This window comes from Podarcis erhardii (genome assembly GCF_964252035.2).
Source record: "Podarcis erhardii genome assembly, chromosome: 5".
Lineage (NCBI taxonomy): Eukaryota > Metazoa > Chordata > Lepidosauria > Squamata > Lacertidae > Podarcis > Podarcis erhardii.
Window position 1 is genome coordinate 75,172,164 of NC_138509.1, and position 20,255 is coordinate 75,192,418.

General features: G+C 42.7%; 1 protein-coding gene across 2 annotated transcripts in view; it reads right to left on the reverse strand.

Moving 5' to 3' along the window:
* The window catches only part of PLOD2 (procollagen-lysine,2-oxoglutarate 5-dioxygenase 2), a 65,389-nt gene extending 45,600 nt beyond the window's left edge, over window positions 1-19,789 (reverse strand). For both annotated transcript variants that reach the window (XM_081862385.1, XM_081862384.1), the window contains exon 1: window positions 19,162-19,789. In XM_081862385.1, the coding sequence (XP_081718511.1) occupies window positions 19,162-19,282 (121 nt within the window). In that variant the 5' untranslated portion in view covers window positions 19,283-19,789. The remainder of the gene's footprint in view (window positions 1-19,161) is intronic.
* Between the last annotated feature and the right edge of the window lie 466 nt (window positions 19,790-20,255).

Here is a 20,255-nt window from a genome sequence, read left to right on the forward strand (position 1 = left end):
AAATGCATCTCTGTTTTCAAGCAGTATTTTAAGATAGGATTGCTACTAATAGTGGGTATATTTCAGCAGCAGGAACAAATTAGGTTCACAACAGCATCCTATAAACATGATAAGAAAAATCGGTATTCTGTCTAACAGATATGGCTGGGAGTTACAAAGCACATATTGGCAGTTTCCCCATATCTTTCCCTTGTCCTCTTATAGGCTCTGAGAAGGCTGAGCAAAAAAAGTAGCAACTATGAGAAATAAACTTGCGACCAACCCACCGCCCCCCTTTGATTTATGGAGCTTTTGAAAAGAAAGCACCAGTAATATACTGGAAAATGTGATCATAGAAGACTAAGTAAGCCAAATGAATTCCTTATTACATTTCCCTGTGTGAACTATTTTGATTTGAGAGCAATTTCAGGTTTGGATTTGGGAAGCGATACCGTATTTTACAGCTACACTTGCCAGCAAGTTGGAACAAATGTCAAGACGCTTTATAATCACTCCAAAGGAAATGATCATAGGCATAGCAGCCAACACATAAACACTCAGTAGGCACCTCTTGTGACAGAGATGGGGAAACTGTGGCCTTCCAGATACAGTGGTACCTCGGGTTAAGTACTTAATTCATTCCTGAGGTTTGTTCTTAACCTGAAACTGTTCTTAACCTGAAGCACCACTTTAGCTAATGGAGCCTCCTGCTGCCCGATTTCTGTTCTTATCCTGAAGCGAAGTTCTTAACCTGAAGCACTATTTCTGGGTTAGCGGAGTATGTAACCTGAAGCGTATGTAACCTGCAGCGTATGTAACCCGAGGTACCACTGTATTGCTAGATGGACAGAATCAGACACACCCTCACATGAGACCTAGTTCATCCCAGAAACCGTGCAGTGAGGGATTATTTACAAGTTCAAGGGTCACTCCCATGACCTGCTGTATATACAATCTGCATTTTGAAGGCAGTTGTGAAACCAGACAATTTTAAAATATAACATTTTAACAAATCTTTCTGAGAGATCACTGGTGCTTAGTGATAGAATTCATCTCTTCATGGTTAAGGAAAGCTCACAAAACCCAAGGAATTTCACATCAGAAGGAAGGCATTTTGTACAATTTCATATTTATGTGAAGGTTATTACCTCTCAGTAGGTTCATTTCAACTTTAAAACTAATAAAGTGTTTATGTTACAGTACTTCAGCTGTCATCGACCAGCTCTATTATGTAGCAGAGAATGTTCATGAATACACAGTTCTAAGCTTTGGAAGAAATTATTCTGAGGGTGCTTAAAAACTGAATGAGTTTACAGGAACTCTCTCCTTAGACAGATACAGTGCAGACAGAAAATGCCGTCATCCCGTCTATTATGTGTCTGGAATAACACTGTAATAAAGAATTAAGTTGCAGTTACATTCCCTCCCCCAGAGTGCATTACTAACCCTCTGAAACAGGGAACTGGTTCTCCAAATAAGCTGTAGAAAAAACACTTTGCAAATTTCATGTTCCTCATCCATGGACTTCCTTTACTTTCATACTGATTTTCCAGCACACAATTCTAACTGCAAATAATACCATTAAAGGCAGAGCAAAATATAGAGTTTGCTTTTCTTTACAAATCTGGAAGCAAGCTGATATTTGCAGTTTTCTTCCAGCCTGGAATTTGACAAATCTCGATGGCATCCCTGTAGCTTTTTCCAAACATTTACCATGTGTGTGTAGACAGGAACTATACCAAGCAGAAGAGCCATAATTTAACAAATAATCAACCATTTTGCCTGAATTGGGCACAGCAAAACTCTATACCTTTACTGAAAAAACTCCTGCTTCTGTGCCTAACCAAAACAGGGCTCTTCCAACATTTGATTCTAATGTACCACCACACGGTCCTTGGGACTAACAAAGCATTGTTCCATATGCAACACTCTTCCATCACATAAGGGAGAGATGGGGAGCTTATGGTTGAAGGTTGCATGAGACCATTGACCTACTTTCATGCAGGTGCTGAGAACGCAGAGAAAAAAGAAGATGAGAGGATTATCAAGCAATCTCTCACATATTGTGCATTTTAAATGCATATTTTCTTAGGCCTTTCACAGGTGCCGTAGACTGGTATCAGTGGGCACCACATTGGTGACCCCTGTAAGGGCTTCCCCCAGTCACAGCCAAATTCTAAAGAAAACAGATTCTTCCCTAAGAGTCCATTTCTCAAGATGTTTAAAGAAGTTTTATGTGGTTCTGTACATTGGCATCCCAAATCCATTTTTTTAAAAAATGATAATCTAAATGGAAAAAAACAATGATAAAATCTGCTTTATTCCAATCTAATTTTCATTTTATTTAAGAAAGACAGACAACTGGCAACATTTTCCTTAATTATGGCTTGTTCAAAGGAAGACCTTTATCCTTCCCTTTGATGACATTTCCATTGACATGGAAGCTGAAAGCAGAAGCATGCCCCTGAATTAAATACAAGATGTGACTCATTTATTCTGTTTAGAACTGGCAATTTGTGTGCCCACAGAACTTCGAATTACAAAGCTCTCCCTACTGCAGATTTAGGGATGAGAGAAGATTAGCCAGAGGCTTTACTTCTGCATTCCCGACCCCCAACATATTCACTTTCTAGAAACAGGAAGACTGATATTGTCATGGAAAAGCATCTCTCCCAGGGAAACACACTTGCACTCTGAGATGACACATGTCTGTAATGGTTATACCATATCCATATGTATTTACTGCTCATTTGAATTCACTGCTGCGGATTTCCATGCTTGAGGTAGGAAGGAACTGACAACCCCAAGGATTCATGTTCATTGTACTATTGATTTAATTTTCCTTTGTACTATGCCTTATTTACTTGATTTATTTCACTGAGGTGCTGCTTGAATTTGCAGATTGTTCTGGTCTAAAGATCCTTTGTTTGTTTTTTTTAAATCATATTTATTCAAAGTTTCAAAAAAAATACACAAATACAACAAAAAATACAGAGAAAAACACAACAGAAAAAAGAAAAAACGGAAGAAAAAAAATACATATCCCATATTACATCTTGTCATTTACTTGTTTCTTAGACCTCCTCACACCTCCCTTTTTGTATTCTGACTTAATTCGTTGTTTCAGCAAATTCTTCCCATATTTCTCAATTTTTATTTAAATAAATTGTTTTAACAATCTATCTTATTAGGTAATTCAACATATCCTTTCCATCTTTTGCCATAGTCTGTAATTCAGTTTACCTTAATTTATTTAACCTTATCTTATCTTAAAAACCTTAAAATTCAAAGTTTAAACCATATTTACACATAACTCCTTAAATCCTTTCTACTAAAGCCAATTAATTCCTTTCCAGCATTTTCCCTAAAATTTCATTAATATTACACTAATTCCAAAAATAAAAAAGAGGTTTTTGCCTAGCTATTATCCAACGTCCCTTCTTCCTGGTTTCGGGTTATGTCAGTCCTTTCTATACATTCCATCCAGTCCATCAATCTGGTGTTCTTATATCAGAGGCCCTTAAGTCTCTTCTATGCCCCTTCTGCAGATTTTCTTGTTTTTGTTTGTAGTTGCTCTCTTCCTTGTCTTTTGTTGGTTTCTTTCTTAATTTCTTCCCTTTCTCCTTGGGGAGTGGATCTCCGGGGGATTCCAACCGGTAATAAGCTCCAATTTCCTTCATCAAGCCAGCCCATTCCCCAGAGTCCCACTCCCTGTCATCATCTTTATAATCCAAAAAAAGATTGTCTAAAAAGTAATTGTCAACATGTTTCATAGTCCCACTAGATTTAAGAGCTTCCTTAAGTCCAAACACTTCCAGGTTCACTCCAAGTTCAATCTTCGAATGCAACAACTTTTGCTCCTGCAGGACTTTGGATCTCTCCATTTGCGTTGCTTGGGATGCTATCACAGCCTCTTCCATCTTCCTCTGCCCTTGCACTTGCCCAGTCAAACCAATCAAACCAGTTTCCTGAGTTGGTCGCTGCATAGTTTCTTCATACTTATTTCCTGTTAAATCATATTCGCTGGCTACAGCAGTCATCAAGTTCAACTTCTCATTCATCAAATTCACCCTCTCATGCAACTGCTCCAGCAAGGCATTTGTTTTGTCAAGGGCAGAGACCAAAACTTCCTCCCAACGCATTTCTGTTCAAGGTCAAAAGACTGGTCCCACGATCCCAATCACACAGCTGTAACGTCTCCAGATAAACTGCAGCAACAGACTGACAAGCTCCCTCTAGGGGACACAATTTCTATTTGTATCCATCTTTAAAAACGTATCCAACAAAAGAAAAAGGAAAGTTACTTTTGCTTTTCAAATACTTTGTTTCTTTAAAAAAGCAGAAAGCAGCATTGAAGTTAATTTGTTTCTCTTTTTTAATCGTCTGTCAAAATACTCCACTTTCAATCAATGAACATCTCCAACAGTTTCTGTCCTGACACCCCGTTCCCAGGGTTGAGACGATGGAAACTTATATTCCTTTGCTCTCTCTCCTGCAGGCTTAAACAGTCAAAAATTTTCCCCCTTTTCTCCTGCTTTCCAAGGGGGTTTTATTGGTTGAAAATGCAGGAAAATTCAGTCTTTAAAGCAACTTTCCAGGCTCTTAGATTGTAAAGTCTTTGCTTCAGTCTATTTACAAAAGGCGGACTTCCTGTTTAAACCTTCCCGCTTCAGTGCCCAGTTCATAAATTTCTTGGTTTCTTAATCGAATCTTCCGTTTTTACTCACAGGTACTTGTTTAGAGTCCGAATGTCAACAGGAAAAAGTCAGCGCTCTCCGGCGATGGCTGTGCGGCTTCCCTCCGTGGAAGTAGCAATCGGTTCGCTGCACCGCGCTGCTCACCCCACTTCTCTCCGGAGCCCCAAAAAAGGGTTTCCCCGCGAGTAGGGGAGGCGCTCTTGGTGCTCTGCCGAACTCCATGTTCCCAGGCTCCTCCGCCTGGGATTTCTAGCGGGTCCCCACCTTCGCTGCAGCGGGAAGACCCAGTTTCCACGGAGCCCGTTCCTCCAATCGGAGGAACTCTGCCATTCGCCGATGGTGCTAACTCGGAAGTCCGATCCTTTGAGCCTGGTATGCTATTTGTATTTCAGTCCCACCCACAAAAGGGACGCAGGTGGCACTGTGGTCTAAACCACTGAGCCTCTTGGGCTTGCTGATCAGAAGGTCGGCAGTTCAAATCCGGGTGAGTTCCCATTGCTCTGTCCCAGTTTCTGCCAACCTAGCAGCTCAAAAGTATACCAGTGCAAGTAAATAAATAGGTACCCTTGCTGCAGGAAGGTAAATTGCATTTCTGTGTGCTCTGGCTTCCGTCACTGTGTTCCATGTGCCAGAAGCAGTTTAGTCATGCTGGCCACATGCCCTGGAAAGCTGTCTGCGGACAAATGCTGGCTCCTTCAGCCTGAAAGTGAGATGAGCGCCACACCCCATAGTTTGACTGGACTTAACCATCCAGGGGTCATTTAGCTTTAACCCATCCACAAAGCAGTATGATCACAAATTACACGACATCTTTCTCCGCTCTGAAGGTTCAATTGTACTTAGCTTGAAACTTGGGTGCACCCTATCATTAAAATTTGGTTCATACAGATTAAGCCTGGTTGACACATCACACTAAACCAAACTATGGCTTAACATGCCCTCACAAGCTCTGGAAGAAGAAATCGTTGCTGCTTTGCCTCGGTCCAGTATATCCGAAGGCGCATCTCCACCCCATCATTCTACCCGGACACTGAGGTCCAGCACGAGGGCCTTCTGGCGGTTCCCTCACTGCGAGAAGCCAAGTTACAGGGAACCAGGCAGAGGGCCTTCTCAGTAGTGGCACCCTCCCTGTGGAATGCCCTCCCACCAAACGTCAAAGAGAACAACAACAACCAGACTTTTAGAAGGCATCTGAAGGCAGCCCTGTTTAGGGAAGCGTTTAATGATTGATGTATTATGGTATTTTAATATTTTTTTGGAAGCCGCCCAGAGTGGCTGAGGAAGCCCAGCCAGATGGGCGGGGTATAAATTATTATTATTATTATTATTAGGCCATTCTGCTGCTGTGAGGTGCTAAACCATGGTTTGATTTAGCAAGTCTTCAGAATGCAGCTCTCCCAGACAAACCATGAACTGCAAACCATAGGTTCAGGCAGCGTGCTAAGGGTGTTCTGGTTCAGGCAGAATGCTAAGTCAAGCTATGGTTTAGCGCAGGACAGTGTAACAGCAGATTGACCAGAAGAGGAGGAAGGTTGCCATATTTCAGAAAGTGAAAATCCAGACACAAAAGTTGTTGAGCTATGGGTTGCCATAGGTCTGGATTTTCCTGGACATTTAAGCAATTTCTGCACGGACGCTGCTCCTGAAGGCTGAATCAGGCCTAAAAGATGGCCATAAATTTATCTGTAGCAGGGGAAGGGTAATGGTTTAGCAGCAATGCATACACTGCATGGTCTGGCTTGCATAAAGTCTTTGTTTCATTCCCTGCCATTTCCAGTTAAAAGGCCCTCTGGTAGCAGAGCTGTGAAATATATCTTTCTACATTCCTCTGTGGATGCAAAGAGAGGATTCCGCTTCAAGTCTGGCTCAGGATTTTAATTTTATGTGCCGTTAAATCCAGAGCAATTCTGGCAGGCAACCAAGTACTGATTCTTGAATGGTGCAGCGGCTAAACTGAATTTAAAGTTCATAAGTTAGGATCACACTCCATATCTGCATGCAATGTGAGGTCACTTTTTGGAACACAACCAGGAAAGCCAATATGCCTCATGGTATTTCATATATATCAAGCTAAATAATCAGGACTTTAATAAAGGACAGATTTAATATATCCTGGGTATTGCTTTTCTTACTATTTAAAGAGGTTGGGGAGTGAACATTTGCTTTTTCTTTAGCATGAATCGCATCTAGGTTCAGGTTTGCCTGTGTATTTCATGGAATATCTGTTACATATTTGTACACCAAAATCTAAAGGGGGAAATCTAAAGCCATTCCTGTAATGTGCTTTGAAACAAAGGTAGAAAGGGCATTCCAACATTTCTATAAAGCAGGAGTGGGGAACCTCAGGGCCAGGGGTTGGATGCAACCCCAAGCCCTCTCCCTGGCTTCTCAATCCTTTCCCTGGCACTCTCCCCAGGCCATGCCACTCTCCAGGCCACAGCCCTCAATGGCCAGCTCTGTGCCCTCCTTGAGTGCCTACATTGACTCTCAGTATGTTTCTGAGCACAATTCAAAGTGTTGGTGCTGACCTTTAAAGCCCTAAATGGCCTTGGCCCAGAATACCTGAAGGAGCGTCTCCACCCCAATTGTTCTGCCCGGACACTGAGGTCCAGCGCCAAGGGCCTTCTGGTGGATCCCTCACTGCAAGAAGCAAAGTTACAGGGAACCAGGCAGAGGGCCTTCTAGGTAGTGGCACCCACCCTGTGGAATGCCTTCCCATCAGATCTCAAGGAAATAAACAACTATCCGACTTTTAGAAGACATCTGAAGGCAGCCCTGTTTAGGGAAGTTTTTAATGTTTGATGTTTTATTCTGTTTTTTAATCTTTTGTTGGAAGCTGCCCAGAGTGGCTGGGGAAACCCAGTCAGATGGAAAGGGTATGTATGAATGAATGAATGATAATATTAATAATATCTTGCTTGGGTGGAATGTGTCCTAGAGCTGTAATCATGCTTTCTCCTTGCCTGTATGGAGGACTGAGAGTTTTGTGTATGCAGGTGTGTGTGTGTGTGTGTGTGTGTGTGTGTGTGTGTGTGTGTTACACCAGGCATTTGTATGGATGCAATGTAACCCACTGCAAAAATGTAAAGAGACACTCTTTTTTTGCTCCGCCCACTTTGCACTTCTGGCGTGAGGCCACACTGGAAGAGAATGAGGCCTCTGTTGAAAAGGGGCTCCAGCCACCTATGCAGAACAAGCCTAAATTTGGGTACGGTAATTTTTGCAAATCATGTACTGAGCAAGGTACTTAAGGATTTGCCCAAAAGTGCACACCCCTATTAAGAACCAACAGACATGCCATGTCTTTTACTGGAGAAAATGGGAAGGAATGCAAAACAGACCTTACATGGTCATCCCGCAGTCAGTACTATCATGGGTTTATGTGTTCATAAACATGAAAGTTGTTTACTCAGATCTGTCTACGTGTATACTGTATAGCAAATCTGACGAATGTGAGCTACTTCTGCACTGACTAACAAACGAAACAGAAAATGTTCAAATCAAATGCAGGGCTCATAAGGCTGAGCATGGAAAAACACTCTACCAGAACATATTCTTTCCCTGGCAGGAATCTGAAGCCAACGGTGTATATATTTATAATCCTAAGTTATCAACGGCCAAATATGGTGCCTTCTTCCTTCTCTGTCCTGCAACCTGCCTAGAATCCTATAACTCATCCCACATATCTAGTATAGAGTGGTGATAGTTTATTCAGGACTATACCTTTGGATATGAATACATTAGCAAAGAGACAAGGCTGTTTATAATGCCTTGGAATCCAACATATAGATAAAATGGAAAGGGGAGATCAGGTACATTACCTTGAGCTTCTTTGAGGAAAAGTGGGATATATTGTAAAAATGAATGAATACTACATTACAATTCAAATTTGTTATAATATAACATAAAATGTGGCCATGTTTTCTTTTGGAACAGAATTATAGTGACCACTAAGTCTATCTTGCATTTAAAGCACCATTATACCACTTTGAACAAACAGAGCTTGCCACAAAAAAAATCCTGGGATGTTCAGAGTGCTGAGAGTTGTTTGGTGACCCCTATCCCATTCACAGAGCTACAATTCCTGGTTTAACAATCAATTCCTCTTTCCAGAAAACTCTGGAAACAGTAGCTCCATGAGGAAAGTAGGGGTCTCCTAACAACTCTCAGCATCCTTAACAAACTGCAGTTCCTTTTAATTTTTTGTGGGGAGCCATGACTGGTGCCATCGTGCTTTAAACTTATGGTGCACAGATGGCCTCAGTTGTGGGAGACCTCTAAGTTAGTCATTCTTAGATTTACACAAGGAAGGCCACGTCTCTGCAGTACAATGATTTAACTATTTTGTTTCGTGTTAAACATGTGGATCACTGATGTTAGACAAGCTTTAAATCTTTCAGGATTTTAAATCAAGCCAGCTTAACAAGGAGCATATTATCTGAAAAATGTACATTTTAGCAGCTTACTGGGTTGAAAATAAATTGCTGGCACACAGCTGCATTCCAAATATTAAAATATGACCTTCAGTTTCCTACCCACTCCGATGTTTACAGAACTGCCTTGTGAAGAGTGAGTCCAAAAAGGTGGGCAAGAAATTAATTTGGGTTTGTACCCAATGGGTTGTGTGCATGGGATACAGCTCACACAACTGATTTCTCTTTTCCTCATCTCTCCCTATCACCATGGCACTATCCCAAAATCTTCAGAGGGTTGATAAGGGGGTTCCCCCTGAGAATAAGGTGTTGTGTCACATGGGGCTGCCATGGAAGGGGACAATTGACTGGAGAGTTTGCAGCAAAATCCTTTCAACCATATTCAGGTGATTCCTCTCTCCCACCTCAGACAGGTTTTGTTTTGGGAAGGGGTACAAGAGGAAGAAAAAGATGGATTGAATGAGTTGGCTTCCAATTGTACAACCAATGGATACACCTTTGATCATTAATAATAAGTAACATACAGAATAAACACACTCCTACCCAGTTCATGTATTTTGCTGGGGCCCAGATCTAGGATAAGAACTGAAGGAATAGTTCCTTCGCCCTTTTCAAAGCAAGCAAGATGTGATGCAGGGACCACAATCATAGACACTAAAGCCTATTTTGGGAAAAGCGGGGATTTTATGAATTAGACCTAAGCAAAGATAATAGTCAGGGCACATGCACACCCATACCATTTCCATGCAATGCAGATCCTCTGCCAGAAATTGTTTATTTATTTATCACATTTATAGATCGCCCTGCATCCAAAGATCACAAACACAAACTACATAACAACAACAAAACAAAAAATACAAGCCAATACACTGCACAGACACATTTAAAAGGCCCTGCTGGAGATGTAGGTGCAGCTAGTCAAACTAATGCCTAAGCAAACCACTCACATTCTGTAATCAATAAAGTTGTGGCCAAAATTATGCCAATAATCTTAAACTAATACAGTGGTACCTCCGGTTAAGTACTTAATTCGTTCCGGAGGTCCGTTCTTAACCTGAAGCACCACTTTAGCTAATGGGGCCTCCCGCTGCCGCTGCGCCGCAGCTGCACGATTTCTGTTCTTATCCTGAAGCAAAGTTCTTAACCTGGAGCACTTTTTCTGGGTTAGCGGAGTCTGCAACCTGAAGCATATGTAACCTGAGGCGTATGTAACCCGAGGTACCACTGTATTGGTGACAACTGTGTCTTTCTTTGGGAGGTCTTACATGCAATGAATGTTTCAAGTAACGGACAAAACAGCTTCTGCTCTACTCAGAGCCAATGCAGCGTCAGCATTGCAAGCTATCAGTTACACGTATGCTCAAGCACTAATCTTAATTCTTCTGGGGTGCAACATCTGAGGCAATAGATAATTTTAGATAAGCACATCATTTGCTGCTACTGCTTATTGCAGTTGCAGCTCCGCATTGTATCAATGAAACATCTACTGTACGGCTGAGAAAGTTCAATCCCGGGTGCTGAAAGTGGCCCTCCAAAAATCATTATCTGGCTCTTGGGATTCTCCCCATGTCACATCCTTTTCCAGCCTTGCTCTGCGCTCTTTTTGAATGCTTTTCCCTAGCTGGAATAAGTCTTTGAACTGAGATCATGCCTCTTATTTTCCTGGATGCCTGAAAATTCAGTTTGACTTTTGTGTGGCTGTAATGTAGCCTACTAGAAAAAGAAAAGAGGTAATGAGGCACATCTGTTGTGCCACCCACTTCTGCCTCTGGGTTTGCTGACCACTGTCATGCTACCACTGCCACGACCACAAAGTTTGCCACAAGGAAATGGAGACCTCTGGCTGAAAAAGGTTTCCCACCTTTTAGTTACAGTGTAAGTGGTGAACATCCTTGAAATGTGGGTTGATATGATTAATGGTTATCCCTGATATAGCTTCCAAAGCTAGCTCAAATACCACGCACATGCCAGCATTGGCACAATAGTTCTTTGTATTGGCTCTGCATTGATCAGAAGCATGACCGGAAACACCCAAAATTATCAGTGTCAGGGACTTAGCATCAATTATATTCTGAAGCCAACATTGGAGACAAATAGCTCCAAAAGGAGCGAGAGGCCTTGCCAAATCACGTCTTGCCTTCCCTTTCCCCGCTTAGGCATGCTGAAATCATGGTGCTGAGTTAAAGTAAATAAGCTACATTTCTCTGGTGAACACTGCAATTACAACACTGGCAATTTAGAGCCCACATATATTGCATCATAAGCCCGGTACATACTACCCCAACAGGAAATTGAATAAATCCATGTATGCAATAGCCAAATGCGTGTTTTCATAACCTTTTGTGCTTTCGAAAGCTACATCTGTAAAGTCGCAAAAATACCATACGATATATAAGGCTGTTATATGGAGTCAGACTACTGACCCATCTAGCCAGTGTTGGGTGCCCTGACTGGCAGCGGGTTTCCAAGGACTAAGCTTTGTGAATAAGTGCTCCTTTTAACTGAAGATGCCAGGACTGGACCTGTGACCTTCTACATGCAAGCCTTATATTTTACCTTGTGAGCTCCCATAACTAAATCTGAAGCCAGATATTTCAGTAACATTTCCAAGCACAGAAAAATGAACCACCAGGAAATTACTGGTTTGGCCCAAGTGTCTGTTCGGGTCTGGAGGGGGTGGATAAGACAACCGGTTCCAGTACCAACACATGGTTTGTTTGGCCTAGTGAGGTACAAAGACCTTGACTTCAACTTTGCCGCCTCTGCTCAGAAGCCAACAGAACAAGACTAACATCGCTGCTGCATTCTTAGCTTAACATACTGTTCTGTGTTTGTTTTTTAAACAATCAATATGACTACAGTTTCAGCAACTGGCATCACTTTTACAAAGTGAGAAGAGTTTACTGGCACAGAAAGCTTTGTGCCCTCAAGGTATTTTCTTCTCCTTTTTACAGGGCCAGCTGTTTAAACAGCAGCTGTGAAGCAAGATCCCCAGAACACTTCAAATTACTCTTTTAGCACCCAGTTTATTGACTTTTGACCGGGAGTATTTTTGTCTGCTTTCACATTGATACTTGATCACTCACCCAGCCAGACTTTTTCCTTTTCACTCTCTTCCTCGTCTCTCTCACTTCACTCTAATGTCACACATATTGGCTAAATCATAGTTAAGATGTGAATGGAGCACTCACAGAATCATGCAGCAACCAGATGCATAAGAAGCCACCTCAGACCTTAGTCAGAACATTGATCCATTGAGCCCAGTATTGTCTACACAGACTGGCAGCACCCCTTCACAGTTTCAGGAGTCTTTCCCCTGGAGAACCCGGGACCTACCACTGAGTTATTATAGATGCAGATCTATGGAAGCAGTAACTTTTGAAGAATACAAAAGCACTACAGTTCTCCTGTATATCAGTGTGTCGGTGGTGTATTAGAAGTGCAAAGGTTTTTTCTTCCTATAGTAGATGACATAAAAGGGGTCTCTTCTCGCATGTTCCCTGCAGCTTGGAAACCACTTCTGAGCTCCAGGAGTGTTATATATTAATTCAATCTCAATCTCAAACCTTTATTGGCATATAGACAAAATTCCAAAAGGTTCAGTACGATAAAGTGACTCCGCAAAATCTGCATCTAACAATTAAAATACTGTGGTATAACATTCACAAATGTGCATTAATAAAACACCTACGTAAGTGGGATTGGCAATGTGTTATGGCCCAATCCATGCCATCCATGCTCTTTGTACATGCTTTTAGACCAGAGTTCAAAACCCCACTCATCTATGAAGCTTGGACCAATCACTGTCTATCAGCCAAACCTACCTCACAGAGTTGTTGTAAATATAAAAGGGAGAGAGACAGCTACTTGGAGGAAAGTTAAGATATAGATGTAAAATAATAAAATCACACTAACCAATCTGTCTGCCAACTACTGCCATCTGTAGGGCAATAGGCCCTTCCTATTTCATGCCACTCATATTGTCAAAGTTCTGGTGAATCTACATGGTTTAATTGTATGCTGTGCTCTTTGCTTATATTTTGGTAAATTGTCTCACTGTTGTTGTTAGCCACCTTGAGTACAGGAAAAGTAAGCTACAAAATACTTTAATTAATAGTTATCTAAATGAAAATGGGCTGTTTTCAGTTACAAATTGCCACATTACCCACAGTTGCAAAACAAAATAAGACATTCTTAGTCATATTAAATTGGCTCATGTTCTGCTGACTTTTAAAGTGTCCAGTATTAAACATTTACCTAACAAATTCTACTTTTTTAAAAAAGAGAGAGCTGCACACATATTCTATACTTGTTCCAACTCTATTATGAATATTCAAAGCCATTTAAAATGCAATGAACACAAAAAACCAATGTAGGTATTTTATAGGTATTTTATTTACCTATAGGTATTTTATTATAGGTATTTTATTTCTATTTTATAGAAGTGGCAATTATAGTTTTCTGGACGAAGAAGGAAAACTAAGAGCCTGGTGTGCATCCAGTCAAGAATCTAAGTCTCTGGAATATAATAGGACTGTTAGTTTAGGTTCACATGCTTCAGCAAAACTTTTTGTGGGTCAGATTGGCACTTGTGCAAGCAACTAGAATAGATGACTGAATTTTGCCATTTCAAAGAGGCAGAATGCAAATCTACTGAAGACACACCAGCTTTCAAGTTCCACTCAATTTTGATCATGTCGAGAGACAGGTGAGGTGTAGCTATGCATATAAGTGCGGTTTTATCAATAACCACAAATTATTCCATGTCAGAAATAGATGTGAAGTTTACAAAGGAGACTTTGTAACTCAGTTTTTGCTCTGTTTCTGAGTAGCTTTTCAGGACCAATAAGGTCTCTTCTAACAAACTCTAGCTTTCATAGACTCAATAGAACTTTTGTCACATAAATCAAAAGTTACACAGTAATCCCTGAATGTTACGTATCTCTTTTTAATGAATAACACACTTCCTGTAGGTTTTCACATCAATCAAACATGCTGATTTGTTTTAATTGCTATAAGATGGCTTGGACAGAAACCTTTATTATTATGGTTACATCAACATTGAAGGACCTTGTCAATTTGGGATTCACCTCACAATGTGTTTCTCCTCAACCATACAATTAGGGGGGGGGGTTGTATAAGGAAAGTTCTTTGTAGCTTAAACGCTGCTCAAATCAGACTTAGAGGCATTTTATTAAGTATGAATAGGATATAAATTATGCAGAATAAAACAGAACCTACATCAATGTCAGTCTCATTAGATTTTGAAACATCTGATCAATAGCAAAGAAGTGTATGTAAAACAACTCAGAAAATTAAACAAGGATTAAAACTGGAGTCTGTTGTTAACAATCCCTGCAATGTCTGGGGTCCTGGCAGAAGTGGAGTTTGCACATCAGGAGAGTCTGCTATACATCAGTGAAGATTTTCTTACTGTTTATGTTAACCAGAATCCACTATTATTATTTTTACTCTGTAACATGCATTTTATTAGCACTGCTTCAGCATTCTAGACCATTGCCTCTTCATTAAGATGGCTTGAACAGTGCTATTCCATAATAATTTACAAATAATAAACTTATTTGGGATTAAGTTTTTTACTCCTGTTCTGTTTATTAGCCTGGGATGGACTCCAGGCTAATAAACAACGTCCTGTTCACACAACAGTTCCTTCTGCCATGGGGGGGATGGACATGTGTTTGTGTGTGTGGGGGGGGTTATTAACAAATCTCATGCACAACTCCCCCCACATACAGAATCTGCCTGTATATGTGTACAGCCCTAAAATCTGTAAACTTCAGTAAAGGGAATGGGCAAATGATGCATCCATGAGACATCTGGATATATGCACATAGAAGGCAGATTGCAAGCCATGCTGTACATCTGTGCCTGCAGAGATAAGGAGATAGAAGCTGCGCACAAGAGTCACTGTTCTGTATTGTCTTCCACAAAGGGGACTGTGTGAACCAATAAGTTTTCACTAAGGGTCACATTTCAAGTTGAGGAAGTGATGTGATGTGGCTTTTATGATATGTGAGTACCTTGGTTCTCAAATTTAATCCATTCCAGAAGTCCGTTCCAAAACCAAAGCATTCCAAAACCAAGGTGCGCTTTCCCATAGAAAGTAATGCAAAATGGATTAATCCGTTCCAGACTTTTAAAAACAACCCCTAAAACAGCAATTTAACATGAATTTTACTATCTAACAAGACCATTGATCCATAAAATGAAAGCAATAATGTACTGCAGTCACACAATCAATCAATCAATCAATCAATCAGTAGTTGAACTGGGTTCCACACAGTCTCACACAAAAAAGCTGCAAAAAACAAAACAAAAAAGCCGCAAAAACAAAAATGCTAAATAAATAGCAAAAACAGACAGACCTCAGTGTAGCACTCAAAACGGAAGTGTGGCACTCAAATCGGAAGCATAACACACAAAACATAGCACGTTCAGCTTCCAAAAAAAGTTCACAAACCAGAACATTTACCTCCGGGTATGTAGTGTTTGGGTTCCATGTTGTTCAAGTACCAAGGCGTTTGAGAACCAAGGTACCACTGTACTTATATAAGCCCTTATACAAGTTACCATATTTTTTGCACCATAACACTCACTTTTTTCCTCCTAGAAAGTAAGGGGAAATGTCTGTGCGTGTTATGGAGCGAATGCCTGCGGGTGGCGGGGGGGATCTGCTGCGGTCATGAGCAGAGGATCCATGGTTCCCCTTCCTTCCCTCCTCCGTGGTTACAAAGCATGGATCCACATGGATCCTCAGGATTTTTGCATTGGGCTACTCCAAACTCACTGTCAGATCACATGTCTGTGGCCACAGCATGAACCACAAAAAGCATATATCCACTATTTCGTTTAATTTTTTTTTCTTGTTTTCCTCCTCTAAAAACTAGGTGCGTGTTATGGTCTGATGTGTGTTATAGAGCGAAAAATACGGTATGTAGTTGAGCAGAGAAGTGATTGCCCTAAAAGTATTTTAAAGAAGAAGAAATAAAGCTTACAAGTGCTATTATTCCTTATAAGACACTAACCAATAAGTGAGGAATCAGACAAACTACATTACATGCAATCAGGCACACCAATTCTATGGGGATGAGGCCTCTACAGCCCCCACCCCCCAATTCCACAGGGATGAGGCTCAGTCCCAATCTTGAGGGCGCAGAGGAGACCTGGTGGGAAGTCGCCCCATGCCGTATATCATCAGGAGGTGCAGCACAGCCTGGTCAGAATCACCCCAGGCAGCACAGCATTGGGAGGCGCCATGCAGAGCAGCACGGCTTTGAGTGCAAATGTTGCATTGGGAAGAGCTTCTTCAACCAGGCAATGGGTACAAAAAATGCATATGCTGAAGTAAAGTTTGCCAAAAAAGTCATATACTGGTAAAAATAAAATTTTGAAAATGCATCATATTAGGAGAAATTGTTTTGCAAAAAATGGGTATATTAGGCAAAACTGCATATCAACATGAGTAGATTAGGAGATAACGTGCACAAAAATACTGATGAATTTTCATGAAGACTTAAAAAAACAACAACCCACAAACTGATGTGGAAATGTAAAGTTAAGATTGGGAAAAAATGAAAAACTGAAAGAAGCAACTATGTTCCTTCTGTGTGGCAAAACAATCACGGCAGAGTTTTGAAGCGAGCCATTTACTACCTCAAAGGTGTGAATCAAAACTCTGAGCTCTTTTTATTACCATGTGAAAATTATAAATCACAGATTATGGTTGATTTCCCAGGACTGATGCGAACGAGAACTGGGAACGCAATCAGAGGCCTGCTCCGGATCCAAGCAAGAAGCAGTGTATGGCAAGCAACATGATGTGTATTTAAAACCAATTGTCTCTTTTGACTGGAAGCACTAGAACACATTACAGGCCCTTTTCTTTAAGCAGATTTTATGCATGTCTTTCCTCTTCTGTTTTGCACATTGAGGATTGAATTTCTTTCTGCCTTCCAGCTCCCTGGAACAAGCACTTTACACAACCCAAGGAGCAGAATGTGAACAAGGCTGGGAAGGAAACTGGTTGAAAACCTGGCCAGAAAAAAAGGGGGGGCAGGGACACAAAGTAACACCTTTCATGTTTGAGAGACTATCAAATGGAATAATCCTGTCTTCCAGGTGCCAGGTCTCTTCCGCCAAGCATCATGACTAACAGTGCAGCTGTATATTGTCTACTCAGGAGTAAGCCTTGCTATGTTCGATGGGGCAAATAGGCAATGGTGTCCCTATGGCGTAAACTCCATTACACACAGTGGGATTTACTTCGGGCAAACATGCACAAGATTGCACAGTAAAATACAGTGGTACCTCGGGTTAAGTACTTTAATTTGTTCCGGAGGTCCGTTCTTAACCTGAAACTGTTCTTAACCTGAAGCACCACTTTAGCTAATGGGGCCTCCCACTGCCACCACAATATCACCGCACAATTTCTGTTCTCTTCCTGAAGCAAAATTCTTAACCCGAGGTAATATTTCTGGGTAAGCGGAGTATGTAACCTGAAGTGTATGTAACCTGAGGTACCACTGTACTGGAAATGAGAGAAGTTTCTTGTAGGGCAAACAATCACGATTGTATTTAAGGCTTAGCGGGGAAATAGACGTTTCCCCGCGATGCCCAGCTCAGAATTTGCATTTCTATATCACTTGCCTTCTCAAATGCATCCTAAATATTGATCATCGCCAGTATGAAAGTCATGATTCAACTCTTCACCACAGACAGGAAAAGACAGCTCATAAGGTTACAAGGTGCTTAGAAGTAAGGACTCTTTTAAAGGATTGTTGAGATATCACAAGGATCGTTGGGAACAGGTTTTTCAAGCTTATCGCCCACCCACCCCCAGTAAAATTCGGATTAAATTAAGGGGGTACAAGCTGGAATTCTGATGGCAACAGCATTGTGTGTGAATGCTGCAAAGAAAGAAATGAGGAGCGCAAACCTCACCCATCTCCCTTTGCTAACTCTCTCTGCATTTTCCATGCAGAGTATCTGAAGAAGTGTGCATGCACACGAAAGCTCATACCTAGAACTAACTTAGTTGGTCTTTAAGGTGCTACTGGAAGGAATTTTTTGTTTTGCATTTTCCATGTTAAGGAAATTGCCAACCTACATGAGAATGCACACCTAGTGAAAATGGACCTAAGCATCTCGGAGAAACTGTTTTCCTCTTGAAACTTGGAAACTTTGTTTTTGACGTTGCTGTATCTCAAACAGACTCCTTTTAAAAGGCTCAGCTTCCCAATGTTGAAATGCTGCTTGCTGCCTGTAACTTGTGTCTGGGTGGGCGTCCAAGAAAACCTTCGCCAGACGTTTATGTTCCACATGAATGTTACAAGGAAAGTGACAGGGAGAAGGGAAAGAAAGAAACACACACACAAAGCATGTGCAACAAATTCAGCACTCAAGAGGCAAGCCAGACCCGCCTGAGAGCTGGGGAAATCAGCTGCGGTTTGAACAACGGGGCTTTTGTCTGAAGATCCCGAAGCGGGATCTGAATGAGAAGGTTTTTTTGTTTTTTTTCCGGGGGGTGGGAGGGTCTCACTCCCCGTCTCTCATAGAAAGTAACGGACTGGCAAAACTCGCCTTGCAGCAAAAGAAACTCATTTCCCCTAGGGATATTCCTCTCTCTTCACGAAAGAGAATCCACTTTCAGTTTAAAGGGGTGGGGAAGAATCACAATTTAATTTTAATGTACGAAAATCAGGATTTTCACCAGCAATCCATTCATTTATTCGGTCATAACGTGGACCTAATCAAATGTTAAAGTGTTTTGGGGGTGGGAGGGTGGATTTCATATAAACGTACCGGGGCGCAAATCCACGCCCCAGCCCCTCTCTTCTAGAAGTGAACCCGTCTCAGAAATCAGCTTGGTCTATGGCTATGCAACAACTCTGCACATGGCAAGGAACCCTCTCGCCTTCTGCCCTGCTCACCGCGCGCGCGCTAAGATTAAGCTGCGCAAAGAAATGGAGGAGGCCCGGCTCAAATGAAAACGTGGGGGCGGCGGGGAAGCAGGAACGGGTGCGTCAAGTTACCGGTGGGAATGGGCGATCTCTCGGCCTCGGACTCGGCGGGGTGGGTCGGCTGCAGGAGATGGATAGCGAAAGCCAAGAGGAGGGCGAGGGGTCCAGCGCTGCTGCTGCCGCTGCTGGCCATCTTCGGCGCTCCAGCCAAGCCGGGAAACGAAGCAGAGCCAAGCAGAAGACCCGGAGAGGCTCTTTCCCTTCTTCCCTCCCTCGCCTGCTCTCCCACTCGCGACGAGAGTCCTGCGAGGCGCTCGGCCGGCCGGCTTCCCCGTTGCCTTGTTCCAAGCGCGTGGGGCCGCCGTGAACTCCAGAAGGGAATTGCTTCGCGGGGGTGGGGGAGTGAGGATCCTCCAGTAAAAAGGTCGTGATGAAAAAGTGCCGGGAGGAGAAAGAAAGAAAAAGATCCACTCGATCCACTCGCCGAAGGAGCAGCGGGGAAGCGTTCCGGAAGATGCGATCAGGTGGAGGCAGCGCCGCGATCCCGCCGCCGTCTGGCCCTGGCTTAAGGGCACCAGGCAAAGGGAGCCGTCGGTGCGCGCTGGAGCCTTTATAAGGCGAGCGGGAGGGGTGGCCGTCGGGGAGCCCCGGGCGCGGCCAGAGGAGAGCTTCTACCCAAAGAGCTGGCGGGTCCTCCCAGCTATTGGCCGGGGGCTGGCAGGGGAGGGGGAGCAAGCCCGAGGGGTGGGTGGGGTGGGGAAAGGGGTGTCTCCCTCCTTGCGCGTCCCCCAGGCGCGCCTGGACCCTGCCGGTGCGAGGACATCCTCTGGCGCCCTCGCAGGAGCAAATGGGAAGCCTCCGCACATGCTCGGTAGAGACGTGAAGCCCTTGCCCAGACCCGGACTTGGACTTTTGGCAAGCGCCGTCGGTCCTCTGGCGCCGGGCTGCTTTCCGCATCCTAAGAGGTGCTCTTCTCGGTCTCTGCAGCTTTAAGGGAACACGAATGGCGGCGAGCTAACAAGTGACAGCTGCTGCTTAGGACGGCGTTGGGACGGAACTGGTTGTCGTGGGATGCAGAACTGGAAGCGACCCTGAGGATAATCTAGTGCAATGCAGGAATTTGCGGTTGCTCCGTAGGAGAATCGAACTCGCAACCTTGGCATTAT